The sequence below is a fragment of the Oncorhynchus mykiss genome, chromosome 3 (assembly GCF_013265735.2).
Source record: "Oncorhynchus mykiss isolate Arlee chromosome 3, USDA_OmykA_1.1, whole genome shotgun sequence".
Classification (NCBI taxonomy): domain Eukaryota; kingdom Metazoa; phylum Chordata; class Actinopteri; order Salmoniformes; family Salmonidae; genus Oncorhynchus; species Oncorhynchus mykiss.
This window is the reverse complement of record NC_048567.1, coordinates 70,895,876-70,918,339: the sequence shown is the minus strand read 5'-3', so window position 1 is coordinate 70,918,339 and position 22,464 is coordinate 70,895,876. Positions and strand designations below refer to the sequence as shown.

Here is a 22,464-nt window from a genome sequence, read left to right as displayed (position 1 = left end):
TATTATCTACATTCATACAGTGGTACAGACAGTGTTATTGTATTGATATGTCTGTCATATACTGTGCATAATCAATGGCAATCACTATATGACAGTGTCAGTATATTTCATACCCCTCCCTCTTCCTGATGATCTCCCTCCCTCCCTCCTTCCCCATTTCCCTCTCTCACCTATCTGGGTCCTATGAGGTCCTATACCATCGTAGATCCTGAGGTAGTTGACCTGACAGTTGTTTTCCTCTATGTCCAAGTCAGCGAAGCGGAAGTGGAGCCTCCGGCCTTGTGGCACGCTGATCTCCCACTCACACACCGTGTGGTTAGGGTACGTACCAGGGTAACCCAGAGACGACAGGCTCCCACTGCAAGGGCCCAAAACACTCAGGCCACAGCCATCGCCTGCAGGGACACACATACACACAGTGAGTGATGGCTGGACACATATACATATATCACAGGAGGCTGGTGAGGGGGAAGAGAGCTCATAACAATGGCTAAAATGGAATGAATGGAACAGTATCAAGCAACTAAGTGTTGTATGTGTTTGATACCATTCCATTAACTCCGTTCCAGGCATTAGTATGAGCCATCCTCCCAAATTACAGTTCTACCAGCCGCCTGTGACATATAATTGAAGTCAGACGTTTACATACACTTAGGTTGGAGTCATTAAAACTTGTTTTTCAACCAATCCACACATTTCTTGTTAACTAACTATAGTTTTGGCAAGTCGGTTAGGAAATCTACTTTGTGCATGACACAAGTAATTTTTCAAACAATTGTTTACAGACAGATTACTTCACTTATAATTCACTGTATCACAATTCCAGTGGGTCAGAAGTTTACATACACTAAGTTGACTGTGCCTTTAAACAGCTTGGAAAATTCCAGAAAATGATGTCATGGCTTTAGAAGCTTCTGATAGGCTAATTGACATCATTTGTGTCAATTGGAGTGGTACCTGTGGATGTATTTTAAGGCCTACCTTCAAACTCAGAGCCTCTTTGCTTGACATCATGTGAAAATCTAAAGAAATCAGCCAAGACCTCAGAAATGTTTTTTTTAGACCTCCACAAGTCTGGTTCATCCTTGGTAGCAATTTCCAAATGCCCAAAGGTACCACGTTCATCTGTAGTACGCAAGTATAAACACCATGGGACCACGCAGCCGTAATACCACTCAGGAAGGAGACGCGTTCTGTCTCCTAGAGACTAGAGGTCGAATGATTATGATTTTCAACGTCGATACCGATACCGATTATTGGAGGACCAAAAAAAAGATGTTGGGAGCTATAGGGGAACAGGCTAGGGGTTAGGAGCTATAGGGGAACAGGCTAGGGGTTAGGAGCTATAGGGGAACAGGCTAGGGGTTAGGAGCTATAGGGGAACAGGCAAAGGGTTAGGAGCTATAGGGGAACAGGCTAGGGGTTAGGAGCTATAAGGGAACAGGCTAGGGGTTAGGAGCTATAGGGGAACAGGCTAGGGGTTAGGAGCTATAGGGGAACAGGCTAGGTGTTAGGAGCTATAGGGGAACAAGCTAGGGGTTAGGAGCTATAGGGGAACAGGCTAGGGGTTAGGAGCTATAGGGGAACAGGCTAGGTGTTAGGAGCTATAGGGGAACAGGCTAGGGGTTAGGAGCTATAGGGGAACAGGCTAGGGGTTAGGAGCTATAGGGGAACAGGCTAGGGGTTATGAGCTATAGGGGAACAGGCTAGGGGTTATGAGCTATAGGGGAACAGGCTAGGGGTTATGAGCTATAGGGGAACAGGCTAGGGGTTAATGAGCTATAGGGGAACAGGCTAGGGGTTAGGAGCTATAGGGGAACAGGCTAGGGGTTAGGAGCTATAGGGGAACAGGCTAGGGGTTAGGAGCTATAGGGGAACAGGCTAGGGGTTATGAGCTATAGGGGAACAGGCTAGGGGTTATGAGCTATAGGGGAACAGGCTAGGGGTTATGAGCTATAGGGGAACAGGCTAGGGGTTAATGAGCTATAGGGGAACAGGCTAGGGGTTAGGAGCTATAGGGGAACAGGCTAGGGGTTAGGAGCTATAGGGGAACAGGCTAGGGGATAGGCTATAGGGGAACAGGCTAGGGTTTAGGAGCTATAGGGGAACAGGCTAGGGGTTAGGAGCTATAGGGGAACAGGCTAGGGGTTAGGAGCTATAGGGGAACAGGCTAGGGGTTGGGAGCTATAGGGGAACAGGCTAGGGGTTAGGAGCTATAGGGGAACAGGCTAGGGGTTAGGAGCTATAGGGGAACAGGCTAGGGGTTAGGAGCTATAGGGGAACATGCTAGGGGTTAATGAGCTATAGGGGAACAGGCTAGGGGTTAATGAGCTATAGGGGAACATGCTAGGGGTTAATGAGCTATAGGGGAACAGGCTAGGGGTTAATGAGCTATAGGGGAACAGGCTAGGTGTTAGGAGCTATAGGGGAACAGGCTAGGGGTTAGGAGCTATAGGGGAACAGGATAGGGGTTAGGAGCTATAGGGGAACAGGCTAGGGGTTAGGAGCTATAGGGGAACAGGCTAGGGGTTAGGAGCTATAGGGGAACAGGCTAGGTGTTAGGAGCTATAGGGGAACAGGCTAGGTGTTAGGAGCTATAGGGAAACAGGCTATGGTTAATGAGCTATAGGGGAACAGGCTAGGTGTTAGGAGCTATAGGGGAACAGGCTAGGGGTTAGGAGCTATAGGGGAACAGGCTAGGGGTTAGGAGCTATAGGGGAACAGGCTAGGGGTTATGAGCTATAGGGGAACAGGCTAGGGGTTATGAGCTATAGGGGAACAGGCTAGGGGTTAATGAGCTATAGGGGAACAGGCTAGGGGTTAGGAGCTATAGGGGAACAGGCTAGGTGTTAGGAGCTATAGGGGAACAAGCTAGGGGTTAGGAGCTATAGGGGAACAGGCTAGGGGTTAGGAGCTATAGGGGAACAGGCTAGGTGTTAGGAGCTATAGGGGAACAGGCTAGGGGTTAGGAGCTATAGGGGAACAGGCTAGGGGTTAGGAGCTATAGGGGAACAGGCTAGGGGTTATGAGCTATAGGGGAACAGGCTAGGGGTTATGAGCTATAGGGGAACAGGCTAGGGGTTATGAGCTATAGGGGAACAGGCTAGGGGTTAATGAGCTATAGGGGAACAGGCTAGGGGTTAGGAGCTATAGGGGAACAGGCTAGGGGTTAGGAGCTATAGGGGAACAGGCTAGGGGTTAGGAGCTATAGGGGAACAGGCTAGGGGTTATGAGCTATAGGGGAACAGGCTAGGGGTTATGAGCTATAGGGGAACAGGCTAGGGGTTATGAGCTATAGGGGAACAGGCTAGGGGTTAATGAGCTATAGGGGAACAGGCTAGGGGTTAGGAGCTATAGGGGAACAGGCTAGGGGTTAGGAGCTATAGGGGAACAGGCTAGGGGATAGGCTATAGGGGAACAGGCTAGGGTTTAGGAGCTATAGGGGAACAGGCTAGGGGTTAGGAGCTATAGGGGAACAGGCTAGGGGTTAGGAGCTATAGGGGAACAGGCTAGGGGTTGGGAGCTATAGGGGAACAGGCTAGGGGTTAGGAGCTATAGGGGAACAGGCTAGGGGTTAGGAGCTATAGGGGAACAGGCTAGGGGTTAGGAGCTATAGGGGAACATGCTAGGGGTTAATGAGCTATAGGGGAACAGGCTAGGGGTTAATGAGCTATAGGGGAACAGGCTAGGGGTTAATGAGCTATAGGGGAACAGGCTAGGGGTTAATGAGCTATAGGGGAACAGGCTAGGTGTTAGGAGCTATAGGGGAACAGGCTAGGGGTTAGGAGCTATAGGGGAACAGGATAGGGGTTAGGAGCTATAGGGGAACAGGCTAGGGGTTAGGAGCTATAGGGGAACAGGCTAGGGGTTAGGAGCTATAGGGGAACAGGCTAGGTGTTAGGAGCTATAGGGGAACAGGCTAGGTGTTAGGAGCTATAGGGAAACAGGCTATGGTTAATGAGCTATAGGGGAACAGGCTAGGTGTTAGGAGCTATAGGGGAACAGGCTAGGGGTTAGGAGCTATAGGGGAACAGGCTAGGGGTTAGGAGCTATAGGGGAACAGGCTAGGGGATAGGCTATAGGGGAACAGGCTAGGGGTTAGGAGCTATAGGGGAACAGGCTAGGGGTTAGGAGCTATAGGGGAACCGGCTAGGGGTTAGGAGCTATAGGGGAACAGGCTAGGTGTTAGGAGCTATAGGGGAACAGGCTAGGGGTTGGGAGCTATAGGGGAACAGGCTAGGGGTTAGGAGCTATAGGGGAACAGGCTAGGGGTTAGGAGCTATAGGGGAACAGGCTAGGGGTTAGGAGCTATAGGGGAACATGCTAGGGGTTAATGAGCTATAGGGGAACAGGCTAGGGGTTAATGAGCTATAGGGGAACAGGCTAGGGGTTAATGAGCTATAGGGGAACAGGCTAGGGGTTAATGAGCTATAGGGGAACAGGCTAGGTGTTAGGAGCTATAGGGGAACAGGCTAGGGGTTAGGAGCTATAGGGGAACAGGATAGGGGTTAGGAGCTATAGGGGAACAGGCTAGGGGTTAGGAGCTATAGGGGAACAGGCTAGGGGTTAGGAGCTATAGGGGAACAGGCTAGGGGTTAGGAGCTATAGGGGAACAGGCTAGGTGTTAGGAGCTATAGGGGAACAGGCTAGGGGTTAATGAGCTATAGGGGAACAGGCTAGGGGTTAGGAGCTATAGGGGAACAGGCTAGGGGTTAGGAGCTATAGGGGAACAGGCTAGGGGTTAGGAGCTATAGGGGAACAGGCTAGGGGTTATGAGCTATAGGGGAACAGGCTAGGGGTTATGAGCTATAGGGGAACAGGCTAGGGGTTATGAGCTATAGGGGAACAGGCTAGGGGTTAATGAGCTATAGGGGAACAGGCTAGGGGTTAGGAGCTATAGGGGAACAGGCTAGGGGTTAGGAGCTATAGGGGAACAGGCTAGGGGATAGGCTATAGGGGAACAGGCTAGGGTTTAGGAGCTATAGGGGAACAGGCTAGGGGTTAGGAGCTATAGGGGAACAGGCTAGGGGTTAGGAGCTATAGGGGAACAGGCTAGGGGTTGGGAGCTATAGGGGAACAGGCTAGGGGTTAGGAGCTATAGGGGAACAGGCTAGGGGTTAGGAGCTATAGGGGAACAGGCTAGGGGTTAGGAGCTATAGGGGAACATGCTAGGGGTTAATGAGCTATAGGGGAACAGGCTAGGGGTTAATGAGCTATAGGGGAACAGGCTAGGGGTTAATGAGCTATAGGGGAACAGGCTAGGGGTTAATGAGCTATAGGGGAACAGGCTAGGTGTTAGGAGCTATAGGGGAACAGGCTAGGGGTTAGGAGCTATAGGGGAACAGGATAGGGGTTAGGAGCTATAGGGGAACAGGCTAGGGGTTAGGAGCTATAGGGGAACAGGCTAGGGGTTAGGAGCTATAGGGGAACAGGCTAGGTGTTAGGAGCTATAGGGGAACAGGCTAGGTGTTAGGAGCTATAGGGAAACAGGCTATGGTTAATGAGCTATAGGGGAACAGGCTAGGTGTTAGGAGCTATAGGGGAACAGGCTAGGGGTTAGGAGCTATAGGGGAACAGGCTAGGGGTTAGGAGCTATAGGGGAACAGGCTAGGGGATAGGCTATAGGGGAACAGGCTAGGGGTTAGGAGCTATAGGGGAACAGGCTAGGGGTTAGGAGCTATAGGGGAACAGGCTAGGGGTTAGGAGCTATAGGGGAACAGGCTAGGGGTTAGGAGCTATAGGGGAACAGGCTAGGGGTTGGGAGCTATAGGGGAACAGGCTAGGGGTTAGGAGCTATAGGGGAACAGGCTAGGGGTTAGGAGCTATAGGGGAACAGGCTAGGGGTTAGGAGCTATAGGGGAACATGCTAGGGGTTAATGAGCTATAGGGGAACAGGCTAGGGGTTAATGAGCTATAGGGGAACAGGCTAGGGGTTAATGAGCTATAGGGGAACAGGCTAGGGGTTAATGAGCTATAGGGGAACAGGCTAGGTGTTAGGAGCTATAGGGGAACAGGCTAGGGGTTAGGAGCTATAGGGGAACAGGATAGGGGTTAGGAGCTATAGGGGAACAGGCTAGGGGTTAGGAGCTATAGGGGAACAGGCTAGGGGTTAGGAGCTATAGGGGAACAGGCTAGGGGTTAGGAGCTATAGGGGAACAGGCTAGGTGTTAGGAGCTATAGGGGAACAGGCTAGGGGTTAGGAGCTATAGGGAAACAGGCTATGGTTAATGAGCTATAGGGGAACAGGCTAGGGGTTAGGAGCTATAGGGGAACAGGCTAGGGGTTAGGAGCTATAGGGGAACAGGCTAGGGGTTAGGAGCTATAGGGGAACAGGTTATGGTTAATGAGCTATAGAGGAACAGGTTAGGGGTTAGGAGCTATAGAGGAACAGGTTAGGGGTTAGGAGCTATAGAGGAACAGGTTAGGGGTTAGGAGCTATAGGGGAACAGGTTATGGTTAATGAGCTATAGAGGAACAGGCTGGGGTTAATGTGCTATAGAGGAACAGGCTAGGGGTTAGGAGCTATAGGGGAACAGGCTAGGGGTTAATGAGCTATAGGGGAACAGGTTATGGTTAATGAGCTATAGGGGAACAGGTTATGGTTAATGAGCTCTAGGGGAACAGGCTGGGGTTAATGAGCTATAGGGGAACAGGCTAGGGTTAATGAGCTATAGGGGAACAGGCTAGGGTTAATGAGCTATAGAGGAACAGGCTAGGGTTAATGAGCTATAGAGGAACAGGCTAGGGTTAATGAGCTATAGAGGAACAGGCTGGGGTTAATGAGCTATAGGGGAACAGGCTAGGGTTAATGAGCTATAGAGGAACAGGCTAGGGTCAATGAGCTATAGAGGAACAGGCTAGGGTCAATGAGCTATAGAGGAACAGGTTGGGGTTAATGAGCTATAGGGGAACAGAATAGGTATTAGGAGCTATAGGGGAACAGGTTAGGGTTAATGAGCTATAGTGGAACAGGCTAGGGGTTAATGAGCTATAGGGGAACAGGCTAGGTGTTAGGAGCTATAGGGGAACAGGCTATGGTTAATGAGCTATAGAGGAACAGGCTGGTAGTTGGGAGCTATAGGGGAACAGGCTAGGGTTAATGAGCTATAGAGGAACAGGCTGGGGTTAATGAGCTATAGGGGAACAGGCGAGGGTTAATGAGCTATAGAGGAACAGGCTGGGGTTAATGAGCTATAGGGGAATAGGCTAGGTGTTAGGAGCTATAGGGGAACAGGCTAGGGTTAATGAGCTATAGAGGAACAGGCTGGTGGTTGGGAGCTATAGGGGAACAGGTTAGGGTTAATGAGCTATAGGGGAATAGGCTAGGGGTTAATGAGCTATAGGGGAATAGGCTATGTGTTAGGAGCTATAGGGGAACAGGCTAGGGGTTAGGAGCTATAGGGGAACAGGCTAGGGGTTAGGAGCTATAGGGGAACAGGCTATGGGTTAGGAGCTATAGGGGAACAGGCTAGGGGTTAGGAGCTATAGGGGAACATGCTAGGGGTTATGAGCTATAGGGGAACAGGCTAGGGGTTAGGAGATGTATGGGAACAGGTTAGGGGTTAGGAGCTATTGGGGAACAGTCTAGGGGTTAGGAGCTACTGGGGAACAAGCTAGGGGTTATGAGATATTGGGGAACAGGCTAGGGGTTAGGAGCTATATGGGAACAGGCTAGGAGCTATAGGGGAATGGGCTATGGCTTTTTTTTGGACCAGCGATAAGTGGACAGTCATACATTATGGCGGCCTGGCTGGTGTTATGTAATATCACTGACACTGGCTGGACATTAGCCAGATGACCTGGACAAAAACACAGTGGCCTCCCCATCCCGCTGGACTTCGAGAGAAGCACCTTTCAGGTCAGTTTACACAATCACTAACCAAACACTGTACTCAACCACCAACGTTTCCAACCGTGCAAGTGTCAGTTGGAGAAGTGTAATACATTTCTAAACCACGTGAACATTAACCTAGTTCGCGGGATTAAGGAGAGTTGTTAACTAGTTACTTTACTACCTGTAATGCCACGATAAATTGATATGAGGTTGTTTACCCCTCTCTACCACTTCAACCCCTTGGCAAAATTCTACCAAATTGTGATATCGCTGTCTCTTTCATTACCTGAAATCCTGCCCACAAATGACTAGTGTTATTTTGCACTGTCTACCCCTTATATATAGGCTGTGGGCTACACTTCAATAACCCATTTCAATGACTAACAAACTACTTGGAGAAAAGAGGAACTTTTCCAGTCTGATTCTGGCTACATATTTGGGATAGGGGAGAGAACGAGCCATGTAAGGTAGGCCATCTGGCGATATAGTCTCTGTTTGCTCCCTTGCTGAGGACAACAAAATCATCTCTGCCGCTTGACTATCGAGTGCAACCGAGTAGCCAAACGTCATTTGACCACTGCGTCATAACGACGTATAGCTAGTAACAGACTATATGTATCGAGTTTGTAACACTTTTATTACACTTGGTTACATTGAGTGGCACCGACAGACACCAACCTTGCTGCGCTCGACTGCTTCTGGCGGTGAGGATGATGACAGTCGACAAGAAGAAAAGCCTGGTCCCTGTCGGTCCCCTGCCCACCATTACCGCTCTGCCCATAGCAGCCTGCAGTCTGAATGCATAATGCACGCTTTCACACCGGTGAACTCCAAGTTTAGTCCATAACAAGCAGTTTAAAACGCCGCTTCCCAAAACCTTAGTCTTCCGTCAAATTAACCCTTGCTTCCTTCCGCGCTCTGAAACCTCCGACACTCTCCACTCTCTCTGAAATCACTGCGCGGTCGCGTTCAGCTTCGTTTCCACAACTGAATCTGAAGAAACATTATCCAATCGGCTGTGGAACCACTTCCTCCACTTCCGCCCCTCCTCCCACATTGCAATAGGATTCAGTAGGAATCCCCTGGTCCACCAAGTGGTGTGATGGAATAAAAAATATTAAACCGTGACTTTCCCCTGCGCTCCTACGTGAGCAGCCTGTAACGAGTTTTCCCCGTTGGACATGATAGGCAGGGCCGGGTCTAGCATTTTGGGGGCCCTAAGCAAGATTTGTTTTCCCTCCACCTCGAGGAAAATAACATTTTGTAGCCCCCCTCTTGAGAGCTGAGAACATTTTAAGTTAATTTCCTGTAATTCTACACATTTTTTCATGTATGTACACAGCAAAATGGCCAGTGTTAATAAAAACATGTAAGGAAGAGTCCATGCACAATAGAATACCCATTTTCCAAAAGCTTTATTTCCAAATACAGAAAATGTACAGGTTACACAGCAAGAGCATCAGTGTTCTCGTCTCAGGTCTGGGTCAGACCATAATATCTCATCACAGTCACACATTACGTTTGCTCTTGCCAGACAGCGTGGTCAAATGCCTTAGAAAACCCTGGATAGACTCCACAGACACATCACTACAGGTGTCCACCATTGCCTCCAGGAGGTTTTGCTGTGTGTAAGGGTTGCTGTCATATACTCTCCACCGCCATGCTGAGAAAAATTAAGCAATCGGATTGGGGAATATGCTGGCAAAAAAATAGTGAACCTGGGGTGGTCATTGAACCAGGTGCGAACCAGAGGAGACGATGGGAACTCACGTTATCCTAAATGACAACATATTAGGCTTGCTCTGGTTGCCCTGGCTCCCCATCCTGTTGAAGAATGTTATTGTGTACTGCAGTTACTGTAACACATTACTATAAAGTACTGTATTGATATGCTGGAGAGATGGGTCATACTCTACATATTGTAAAAATTCTGTACCATATAGCAATTACCTGCACGTACTGGAATCGTTGCTCCTTAACTCTGTTTGAATTCCTTTCAAAAGGCACACAGTACAGCTGCTTTGTCCTTATTTGGTTTTTCTGAACGATCTGGTCAATGGTGGAAATGTTGACACTGTCAATTCCTTGGAAGACTACCAGGTCTTCAACTATTTGGGTTTGAATTTCCCTCAAACAGATGGCATTATTGACAATCACCATATTCTCCAGGGCAGTCTCCTGCTCAGCTGTGAGAAGTCTCCGCCTACCTCCAATACCGCTCAGTCCTGTAAAAATGTAATCTGACCATTACTGACCTATGGTCATCCGTGGTTAAAACAACACTGAGAACAAAGTGGAGATTCAGTCTATATGAACAACGACATTACATGTAGCACAGTAGCAAAAAGTCAAATGACCCGTTTTCCCTTCTGAAAGTCCGGACAATGGATGCAAATGTGTAACGGCTTAGGTTGGGTTGCACTAGCTGCCCAGGTTCTCTCATAGTCCTCCCATGATAAACTATGGTGGCACGGATTTCATCTGAGATTACTTGTACTTGTTGTTGTCGCCCTCTTCCTCTCTGTTGTCTTGCAATTTCGGCATTGTTAGGGTCCATTTTTTTTTAACCTTTATTTAACCAGGCAAGTCAGTTAAGAACAAATTCTTATTTTCAATGACGGCCTGGGAACAGTGGGTTAACTGCCTGTTCAGGGGCAGAACGACAGCTCGGGGGTTTGAACTCACAACCTTCCGGTTACTAGTCCAACACTAGGCTACCCTGCCGCCCCATTGTTCCAAAGCACATGGAGATGCCTCTAGGCCCCATTTATTAATCCTGCAATTCTGATTGGTGTGTTAACAATTTTGAGGCTTAGTGTTTGCACCTGGAGAAAGGTGTGCTCTTTGATTTTAGATTGGGTCCTATATCGACATAACCTGAAATGCCGCTCAGCAAGGAAAAATCCACTGCTCCAAAACCGCCATAAAAAAACCCAGACTACCGTTTGCAACTCCACATGGGGACAAATGGGGTTTGCACCTGGAGTCACCTGGAGACTTGAGGTAATTGTACTGAGAGCATGTGTTTGGTGAAAAAAACCCAGACTACCGTTTGCAACTCCACATGGGGACATGGGGTTTGCACCTGGAGTCACCTGGAGACTTGAGGTAATTGTACTGAGAGCATGTGTTTGGTGAATGAATGCAATTAATGATTTATTTGGCCACTTTTGTGTAAGGATTTGAAGAAAGAGTTTTGAATATTGAAACGTGTGGACAGTTATGGGAAATGTGTTTGTGTTCTTGGTAATGACGTAAGGGTATGGGTTTTTGTGCTAAAGGAACCAGCTTTCGTGTTTAAGCAATCGAGAAAAACTGTTGGGACAAATTCTTATTTACAATGACTGCCTACCCCGGCCAAACCCTAACACGGGCGACGCTGGGCCAATTGTGCGCTGACCTATGGGATTCCCAATCACGTCCGGTTGTGATACAGCCTGGAATCGAACCAGGGTCTGTAGTGATGCCTCTATCACTGCGATGCAGACCGCTGCAACACTATAGAGCCCATGCTATGCAGGTAGTTTTTTAGTATTGTTTTTCATACAGTTGAAGTCGGAAGTTTACATACACTTAGGTTGGTGTCATTAAAACTAATTTTTCAACCACTCTACAAATTTCTTGTTAACTATAGTTTTGGCAAAAGCCTGACGGTACCACGTTCATCTGTACAAACAATAGTACGCAACTATAAACACCATGGGACCACGCAGTCGTCATACCGCTCAGGAAGGAGATGTGTTCTGTCTCCTAGAGATTAACGTATTTTGGTGCGAAAAGTGAAAATCAATCCCAGAACAGCAGCAAAGGACCTTGTGAAGATGCTGGAGGAAACAGGTATAAAAGTATCTATATCCACAGTAAAATGGGTCCTATATCGACATAACCTGAAATGCCGCTCAGCAAGGAAAAATCCACTGCTCCAAAACCGCCATAAAAAAACCCAGACTACCGTTTGCAACTCCACATGGGGACAAAGATCGTACTTTTTGGAGAAAAGTCCTCTGGTCTGATGAAACAAAAGTAGAACTGTTTGGAAATAATGACCATCTTTATGTTTGGAGGAAAAAGGGGGAGGCTTACAAGCTGAAGAACACAATCCCAACCATGAAGAACGGGGGTGGCAGCATCATGTTGTGGAGGTGCTTTGATGCAGGAGGGACTGGTGCACTTCACAAAATAGATGGCATCATGAGGAAGGAAAATTATGTGGATATATTGAAGCAACATCTCAAGACATCAGTCAGGAAGTTAAATCTTGGTTACAAATGGGTCTTCCAAATGGACAATGACCCCAAGCATACTTCCAAAGTTGTGGTAAAATGGCTTAAGGACAACAGTCAAGGTATTGGAGTGGCCATCACAAAGCCCTGACCTCAATCCCATAGAAAATGTGTGGGCAGAACTGAAAAAGCATTTGCGAGCAAGGCCTAGAAACCTGACACCAGCTCTGTCAGGAGGAATGGGCCAAAATTCACCCAACTTATTGTGGGAAGCTTGTGGAAGGCTACCCAATACTTTTGACCCAAGTTAAACAATTTAAAGGCAATGCTACCAAATACTAATTGAGTGTATGTAAACTTCTGATCCACTGGGAATGTGATGAAATAAATCATTATCTCTACTATTATTCTGACATTTCACATTCTTAAAATAAAGTGGTGATCCTAACTGACCTAAAACAGGGATTTTTTTACTTGGTTTGAATGTCAGAAATTGTGAAAATCCTAGTTTAAATGTATTTGGATAAGGTGTATGTAAACTTCTGACTTCAACTGTATCTGTTTTTGCATATGAATTGATTGATTAATATTAAGCTACACATAGATAAATATCATAAATGTCTCTAAACTTATCCAATCAGCTAGTTAGATTTATTGCACCCATCGCAGAAATGGTTGTTCCGGTTTAAATGGTTTAGGTAGTCTCCTTTTCCAGATTTCATTCCAAACGCAGGTTGCAGATGATCACAAATTCCAACTGTTGTATATCCCAACTCTGGCTGAAAAGGAATTACACATCAACTTTGCCAGCTAGCATAATGTGACTTGCAGGCCTGATCTGGCCTGTCATTTGTAAACCAGGATTTTCCTAACACCACTCTGGTAGGGTAAAAACTAGGCCATGAAAGTAAGGTATTATGATATATGTAATGTAGTGTCATAAAGTAAAATTTTTAATGATAACATTCACCTAGGTACTCATTTGGTGAAAGCCACAGGTCTTTAAAAGGAAAGCATTCAACAACCATGTCTCTGTCATTAACAAATACAGTCATGGGTGGTAACTCTACAATTCACTCAAAGAAAAGGTACCATGTGAAATAAGGAAATTAGGCTTTACACCATCTAATGTTAAAACGACACCCAAAATCACTTACTGTAACCGTTTTGCATAACATTAATAGGAGTTAACTCTAGATTAACACTAGTTTTGAATTTAAATAACGCTGTGAGTTTAAATAACGCCACAGTTTTAAATGTGATGTCTAATGCAGCTTTTTACACTGTGACGTGTTACATTAACACTAAATGTATAACACTACAATCAGAGTGCTTTATACACTGTAGAGTGGGACCATATGTTATCTAAGGTAGTGGTGAAACACTGACAAATTTACTGTGCAGAGAAAATGTTGCAGTTTTAAAGCATGTTTTCTGCAGTTCTACACATTTTACCATGGGGCAGAGAGAAAATGTTGCAGTTTTAAAGCATGTTTTCTGCAGTTCTACACATTTTACCATGGGGCAGAGAGAAAAGGTTGCAGTTTTAAAGCATGTTTTCTGCTGTTCTACACATTTTACCATGGGGCAGAGAGAAAAGGTTGCAGTTTTAAAGCATGTTTTCTGCAGTTCTACACATTTTACCATGGGGCAGAGAGAAAAGGTTGCAGTTTTAAAGCATGTTTTCTGCAGTTCTACACATTTTACCATGGGGCAGAGAGAAAATGTTGCAGTTTTAAAGCATGTTTTCTGCAGTTCTACACATTTTACCATGGGGCAGAGAGAAAATGTTGCAGTTTTAAAGCATGTTTTCTGCAGTTCTACACATTTTACCATGGGGCAGAGAGAAAAGGTTGCAGTTTTAAAGCATGTTTTCTGCAGTTCTACACATTTTACCATGGGGCAGAGAGAAAAGGTTGCAGTTTTAAAGCATGTTTTCTGCAGTTCTACACATTTTACCATGGGGCAGAGAAATGTATCCAGTTTTACAGCACATTTTGTTCAACTCTACCCCTTTTGCCATGTGGTGGAAATAATTGTTTTCAGTTTTAAAGTACATTTCCTGCAATTCTATACATTTTGCCATTACTTATGCAATGTTAATGATATCTGAGTGAGAGTGACTAACACAATCAATGGGGACTCCATGGAGGTCAGGGCCCCTGGGCACATGCCCTGCGTACCCTGTCGGTAGTATGCCTAGATTACTACTAAGTTTAGATTGGTAAATTAGTCTAGCAAGCTTAAAATTGTTAGCTGACATGGCTAATTGAGTGACTGCCAGTGATGACATAAGAGAAAAATTGCTGATAAAGAACCAAAAATCGAACTTGCACCTTCAGTATTCTACCATTCTAACTCTCAATAGTAAGTTGAGACCCCAACTTATGTTGCTTATGCCTGGAGCTGGCCCTGGTGATAGGTATGAACCAGGTAATCAACATTTATTGCAGGACAAGTTGTCACAGGCCTACAACCTAAATAGCCCATACTGCCATACCTGCCCAATGCCCAGGCTCATGACCCAGCCACAGTCAGTCCTTAGTCAGTGCTTAGCTTTTATGTAAAGATGGACAGCTTACTCTTTTATTGAAGAGATATAACACAAAATGGCTTTGTTATTGACTGTCTGTTGTGGTTAGTATATTGTGTGCCAGTAATAATCTATTATTAATTAATGCCTACATTTTGGTCCCTGTCCAGTGTCCAGACGTTCCTGAGTCCCAGTGGTGCATTAGTTTAATATAGTAAACTTAAACTGAAACTAAAATGAGAACTAATCATGAAAAAACAAATTAGTAAACTGAAATAAAATGATTAACAAATAAACCCATTTGAAAAATAAACTATTGTGGAATTATTATCTTTCACTCCAAAACTAAGCTTTTGGGAAGTTTTCAAGCAAATTAATTTGGTGGGAATAAATGTGACCAGTAAATGGCTGTGTTTCAAATAGGCCTAGCTTGTACATCACTAACACTAGCTATCCCTAGCTAACATGCAAACAATTGTCTAGGTAGCTAACTTGGTTCTTCTTAAATACACTAAAGTTACAGTTTTTCTCAATTGCTTAATCACAAAACATGTTCCTGTCGCACAAAAACAACCTACAACCTAAAATCAAAGAGCACACCTTTCTCCAGGTGCAAACACTAAGCCTATAAATTGTTAACACACCAATCAGAATGACAGGATCAATAAATAGGGCCTAGAGGCGTGTCCGTGTGCTTTGGAACAATGGATCCTAACAATGCCCAAGTTGCAAGACAAGAGAGAGGAAGAGGACGACGACAACAACAACAACAACGACAAGTAATCTCAGATGAAATCCGTGCCACCATAGTTTGTCATGTGCTCATACATGGGAGGACTATGAGAGAACCTGGACAGCTAGTGCAACCCAACCTAAGCCGTTACACATTTGCATCCATTGTCCGGACTTTCAGAAGGGAAAACTGGTCATTTTACTTTTTGCTACTGTGATACATGTAATGTTGTAGTGCATACAGACTGAATCTCAGTGTCGTTTTTAACCACAGTAATGGCTGATCATAGGTCAGTAATGGTCAAATTTCATTTTTATAGGACTGAGAGGTATTGGAGGTAGGCGGAGACTTCTCACAGCTGAGCAGGAGACTGCCCTGGAGAATATGGTGATTGCCAATAATGCCATCTGTTTGAGGGAAATTCAAACCCAAATAGTTGAAAACCTGGTAGTCTTCCAAGGAATTGACAGCATCAGCATTTCCACCATTGACCGGATCGTTCAGAAGAACCAAATAAGGACAAAGCAGCTGTACTGTGTGCCTTTTGAAAGGAATTCAAACAGAGTTAAGGAGCAACGATTCCAGTACGTGCAGGTAATTGCTATATGGTACAGAATTTTTACAATATGTAGAGTATGACCCATCTCTCCAGCATATCAATACAGAATGTATAGTAATATGTTACAGTAACTGCAGTACACAATCTTTCATTCCAGTACAGTAGTACACAGTACTGTATTTGTAGTACAGTAAAAAAAAAAAAGTTTTTACTTCTGTAGAGAATCTTTAAACTGGATGCCATGGCTGACCCACAGGAGTACATCTTCATCGACGAGGCAGGGTTCAACCTAACAAAAGAGGGCACAACATTATTGGTCACCTGCACAATAACATTCTTCAACAGGATGGGGAGCCAGGGCAACCAGAGCAAGCCTAATATGTTGTCATTTAGGATAACGTGAGTTTCCATGGGGCTGCTCTGGTTCGCTCCTGGTTCAATGACCACCCCAGGTTCACTATTCTTTTTTTGCCAGCATATTCCCCATTTCTGAATCCGATTGCGTAACTTTTCTCAGCATGGCGGTGGAGAGTATATGACAGCAACCCTTACACACAGCAAAACCTCCTGGAGGCAATGGTGGACACCTGTAGTGATGTGTCTGTGGAGTCTATCCAGGGTTTTCAAAGGCATTTTGCCCACGCTGTCTGGCAAGAGCAAACATAATGTGTGACTGTGATTAGTTATTATGGCCTGACCCAGACCTGAGACGAGATGATGAGAACACTGATGCTTTTTTTTTTTTTTTTTTTAAATTGTGTGTGAAGATTTGTTCCAGGAATTGTCCAAGCAATTGAGAAAAGTTGTAAAAAGCCTTGAATTAATGTGAACATGGACGATGGAGCGTTTCCTTCCACTATATTGTTTTGCACAAGTCTCTGCACTATTCCTTTTAAATCCAAATCACATGGAGACTGACTTAATCATTTAAACCTAACCTATGAGCAGACCCATGAATGACTGCCCCCAAGTTGCAAGAAGTTACTTCCCAAAAAACACACATCTATAGAATACAAATGGCTTATAGCCTTCCACGCATGCTTTCTGTCCCTAACCAGTTTTCCTTATAACCATTTACAGGTGATGAATTACCTGACACATTAAAATTACTCACGACAGGCCTGATGGAAACAGCACATATTGTCGGTAAAATATCCCATATATATATATATATATATATATACAGTGCCTTGCGAAAGTATTCGGCCCCCTTGAACTTTGCGACCTTTTGCCACATTTCAGGCTTCAAACATAAAGATATAAAACTGTCTTTTTTTGTGAAGAATCAACAACAAGTGGGACACAATCATGAAGTGGAACGACATTTATTGGATATTTCAAACTTTAACAAATCAAAAACTGAAAAGTTGGGCGTGCAAAATTATTCAGCCCCTTTACTTTCAGTGCAGCAAACTCTCTCCAGAAGTTCAGTGAGGATCTCTGAATGATCCAATGTTGACCTAAATGACTAATGATGATAAATACAATCCACCTGTGTGTAATCAAGTCTCCGTATAAATGCACCTGCACTGTGATAGTCTCAGAGGTCCGTTAAAAGCGCAGAGAGCATCATGAAGAACAAGGAACACACCAGGCAGGTCCGAGATACTATTGTGAAGAAGTTTAAAGACGGAATTGGATACAAAAAGATTTCCCAAGCTTTAAACATCCCAAGGAGCACTGTGCAAGCGATAATATTGAAATGGAAGGAGTATCAGACCACTGCAAATCTACCAAGACCTGGCCGTCCCTCTAAACTTTCAGCTCATACAAGGAGAAGACTGATCAGAGATGCAGCCAAGAGGCCCATGATCACTCTGGATGAACTGCAGAGATCTACAGCTGAGGTGGGAGACTCTGTCCATAGGACAACAATCAGTCGTATATTGCACAAATCTGGCCTTTATGGAAGAGTGGCAAGAAAGCCATTTAAAGATATCCATAAAAAGTGTTGTTTAAAGTTTGCCACAAGCCACCTGGGAGACACACCAAACGTGGAAGAAGGTGCTCTGGTCAGATGAAACAAAAATTGAACTTTTTGGCAACAATGCAAAATGTTATGTTTGGCATAAAAGCAACACAGCTCATCACCTTGAACACACCATCCCCACTGTCAAACATGGTGGTGGCAGCATCATGGTTTGGGCCTGCTTTTGTTCAGCAGGGACAGGGAAGATGGTTAAAATTGATGGGAAGATGGATGGAGCCAAATACAGGACCATTCTGGAAGAAAACCTGATGGAGTCTGCAAAAGACCTGAGACTGGGACGGAGATTTGTCTTCCAACAAGACAATGATCCAAAACATAAAGCAAAATCTACAATGGAATGGTTCAAAAATAAACATATCCAGGTGTTAGAATGGCCAAGTCAAAGTCCAGACCTGAATCCAATCGAGAATCTGTGGAAAGAACTGAAAACTGCTGTTCACAAATGCTCTCCATCCAACCTCACTGAGCTCGAGCTGTTTTGCAAGGAGGAATGGGAAAAAATGTCAGTCTCTCGATGTGCAAAACTGATAGAGACATACCCCAAGCGACTTACAGCTGTAATCGCAGCAAAAGGTGGCGCTACAAAGTATTAACTTAAGGGGGCTGAATAATTTTGCACGCCTAACTTTTCAGTTTTTGATTTGTTAAAGTTTGAAATATCCAATAAATGTCGTTCCACTTCATGATTGTGTCCCACTTGTTGTTGATTCTTCACAAAAAAAGACAGTTTTATATCTTTGTTTGAAGCCTGAAATGTGGCAAAAGGTCGCAAAGTTCAAGGGGGCCGAATACTTTCGCAAGGCACTGTGTGTGTGTGTGTGTGTGTATATATATATATATATGTATATATATATATATATATATATATATATATATATATATGTCGACTAAACAAAATATACCGGACAAGTGTGGATGTTTTTTTGTCTGAAATAGATGGAAATGTATTTGTGCTGAAGTATTTATATAATTTATTAACCATCACATTGAAGTAAACTTGGAGTCAGACTATGATGTTACCACATTCAAAGGCATTAAGAGTTTATAGGCAGTTAAAATAAGTTTTTTAAATACATTTTTTTTTTTTTTAAGTTGAATTTTACCCCCTTTTTCTCCCCAATTTCTTGGTATCCAATTGCTTTAGTAGCTACTATCTTGTCTCATCGCTACAACTCCCGTACGGGCTCGGTAAAGACTGAGGTTGAAAGTCATGCATCCTCCAATACACAACCCAACCAAGCCGCACTGCTTCTTAACACAGCGCACATCCAACCCGGAAGCCAGGAGGAAACACCGTGCACCTGGCAACCTTGGTTAGCGCGCACTGCGCCCAGCCCGTCACAGGAGTCGCTGGTGCGCGATGAGTTATAAGATATTTATTTAATAATAACTTACAGTATCTTGCTCTTATCCACGTCTCATCATGTAACCTACCCAATTTTGTTATGTGGATTTTGTTAAATTTGCATAAATCTGTCGCCAATAGGATGGAAAACTAGCTCCTAACACTCAAATTGAAATTAAATCATATAAAAACATAGAAATATCTTTACACAACTTAAAGTAAATAAAAACTAGCAAATCAGCTCTGAAAACGAATTTATAAACTGAAAAATCTTTAAACTAATAGAAATAAAAACTAATATAAAAATACACAACTGTAATAACCTTGACACACACACACACCACACACACACAGACTTGGCAAAGAGGTAAGAATTTCACTTGCTTTGTAGTGTGATGCAACTGAGTATTAATTTGTAACTCGTAGTAACAGACAGCGTTTTCACCAGTGATTAATGTGCTCACTGATTCAGAACTGTGTGGATGCACGGAGGGTTTGTGTGTGTCTTTGTGTGTCTTTGTGTGTGTCTAGGCCTACAGTTGAGGAATCTGAATGCATTCAGATGTTTTCTACATTTTCTACATCTACATCTTCATACATTTTTGCTGTGTAGAGGAGCAGTCCGAAATTGTCTCGTTATTGAATATTATGTCATCTCTCTATCTCCTAAGTGCATACATTTGTGGAATTCCAGTAACGTGTGTTATTAGTGTTGTTATCAGTAGAAGCCCTCCTGTGCAGGCCTTTCTAGGTATTGTTTTTAGCTGATATCCTCCTCTCCAACCAGCTAACTTCTCACATTGACCAAAAGATTTGTCTAAAAGTAATACATGTTTCAATGATTTTAAATAGCAGAACTATTGTTTCTGATGAACAGTCTGGCCTCAGTTCATCTGGAGTAAGTAGCCTTTAAACACTAATACAGAGTCATATATTATTTCAACACCTAAAGGTAAAGTTAGGATTACAGTGATCTGATCCTAGATCTGTGGCTAAGGCGTAAGGGCAGCTTCTACTAGCAGCATGTGCTCTGTGCTGTGAAACTGATGCTCTCTGGTGAACAACCTGGGTATTGTTGTGATCAGCTGCTTCTCTCCAACAACTTTCCCGATAGTTACTGTTGCTATGATTAACAGGGGCGTGTGAGCAGTCCTGGGAAAAGTGGAGACGGATCAGGCAAGCAAGGTGCTGAAACGAAAGCTAGCCATATGATAATGATGACTAGCTATCTTAGATAGCTGGCTATGGTGAGAGGCAAACCATTTTACTGTCTAAATTAGTTTGATTAGGTTCTATTTACTTTACTTTTCCATTTAGAACCAAGACTTAGTGGCTTCTGGGTTGCCACTATCTGAAAAGCCTGTCAATGTAATTAGCTACAACATTTTCATTTGATTCTGTTTCCAAGTCTGCCAGTGTGTCTTTCTGTCTGCCTATCCACCTAGGATTTCCAGTACCAGGCTGGAGAGTGGTGGTGGCCACTGGAGGGCAAGCAATGTTACTGAGCACACCTAGAAGCTCATCGGCATGAAGTTCATCTATACCAGCTGATACAAGTAGCCTAGCTAGCACAGAATGTTCCTGTAACGTTCCTTAAAGGTTCTTAGAAAATAACTTTCAGCAGTGGAAATGGTTATGAGGGAACATTTTGTTACGTTAAAGCCTTATTCTAAAATGTATTGAATCATTCCACCCCCCCCCCCCCCCCCCTCAATCTACCCACAATACCCCATAATGACAAAGCAAAAACAGTTTTGTTGAAATTTGTTTAAAAAATGTTTTTAAATGGTTACAAATATTATTTTATGTGGGAAGGGCACGACATCTCATGATGATGGCTGCTGGGGAAAAAGGCCATGTGAGGATCCATGTCTGATTCAGCACACAGTCAATACCACACAAGCACTCGTGATCTTAATAGTACTCACCTGCCCACTAGCCTGCCAGGCACTCACTCTCTGACACCACTGTAGGAACAGAAAATGACGTTAGTATTCAATAGGAGCACTGAGACAAGCAGCCTGCTGACTGGAGGGAATTGGAGTCCACCGAGTTCCATCGACTTGTCTGGCCAAGAACCAGTCTGCTAACACTGCTAGCTAGTAGCTACCCCCCTTTCTTTCCCTAAGCACATTGAAAGGGAACACTAGACCTAGTAGGAAACATTCTCCCCAACCCATTTTGAACTCTGTTTCAACAATCATCAGCTGATTCAGAAAATAATTTCCCCTTTGACAGTAAAGTGAGCAGCTGATAACTCTTCAACTCACGTGCTTTTAAAATGTATTTATGTGTCATACGTTGTCACGGCTCCTCCTCTGCATTGCAGGGGCATTTCCTCCTGCAGGCAGAGGAGGGTCGTTAGTGATTGGAGTCACCTGGGATCAGAGTATTTAAACTGTCACTAATCACCTCTCTCTCCGCTCCTCCAGGTATGAACCTGTTTTGTTTGTTCCTTTGTAGTTTTGCATAGTTTTCACTCAGTCATTCACAGATTCATGTATCCATGCACTTTACATACACCCTACATTATGATACTTTCACACCTCATTCCTTTTTCTTAGTTTAAAGTTAATAGTTTTGTTTACAATAAAGATTTTTTTAAATTGGCCTATACCTGTTGTTCGCGTCCCCTCATTTTTGCCACAGGCTATGAGCCGGCCTGTGACATACGTTACGAAAAGGATAATTCAAACTATACATACAAAATATGTAGCATTATAGCATTTTTAAAACAGTTTCTAAATCTAAACAACATTATCTCCTTGTAATTCATTTGATTTAATGGCTTCACCTGTGTCCTCAACAGTCAGGGTAAAACATTCCAATGTTATAATCTTGTGACTATCTCACACATTTTCGTTGATTGACAAATGGGAACAATGGGAGAGATCGACAAATGCTGATTTCAAAACAAAATAGACTACATTCTCATTGATAATATCAAGACATGAGGTGAGTATCAGAAGTTTTGAAGAAATGGCTTGCCTTAAATTTGAACCTTGAATATATTTTTAATATAATCAGTGACAATTTTAGCATGTAAATCTTGGTGGGGCAAACTCAAAATTGTTTTTAGATGCATGACAGCAAAGCCACTACACCCAACACTAAACAATGCATTAATTACACTATAACATTGACAAACGGTGCCCACAAACTGTTAGGACCTACATAAAGCTGTCCTGACAGCAGAGTCACAAAAGCAGTCCCAACACCTTACTGCTACACCTACTACACACCGAGC

The 22,464-nt window shown here is 44.1% G+C and overlaps 1 protein-coding gene and 1 long non-coding RNA gene across 4 annotated transcripts in view; one reads left to right on the top strand and one right to left on the bottom strand.

Moving 5' to 3' along the window:
• The window catches only part of LOC110520514 (discoidin, CUB and LCCL domain containing 2), a 35,294-nt gene extending 26,311 nt beyond the window's left edge, over positions 1 to 8,983 (bottom strand). For 2 of the 3 annotated variants that reach the window (XM_036975068.1, XM_036975069.1), the window contains exons 1-2: positions 8,513 to 8,983; positions 171 to 395 (exon numbers count right to left, since the gene is read on the bottom strand). In XM_036975068.1, coding sequence (XP_036830963.1) covers positions 171 to 395; positions 8,513 to 8,615 — 328 coding nt within the window. In that variant the 5' untranslated portion in view covers positions 8,616 to 8,983. The remainder of the gene's footprint in view (positions 1 to 170; positions 396 to 8,512) is intronic. The other variant, XM_021597893.2, reaches the window with a different exon arrangement.
• Positions 8,984 to 10,765: 1,782 nt separating this feature from the next.
• Positions 10,766 to 21,831, top strand: LOC118964322. Its single transcript, XR_005051368.1, has 4 exons — positions 10,766 to 10,942; positions 15,643 to 15,917; positions 20,354 to 20,464; positions 20,663 to 21,831. It is a non-coding gene; the product is annotated as an uncharacterized LOC118964322 (long non-coding RNA).
• Positions 21,832 to 22,464: the final 633 nt, after the last annotated feature.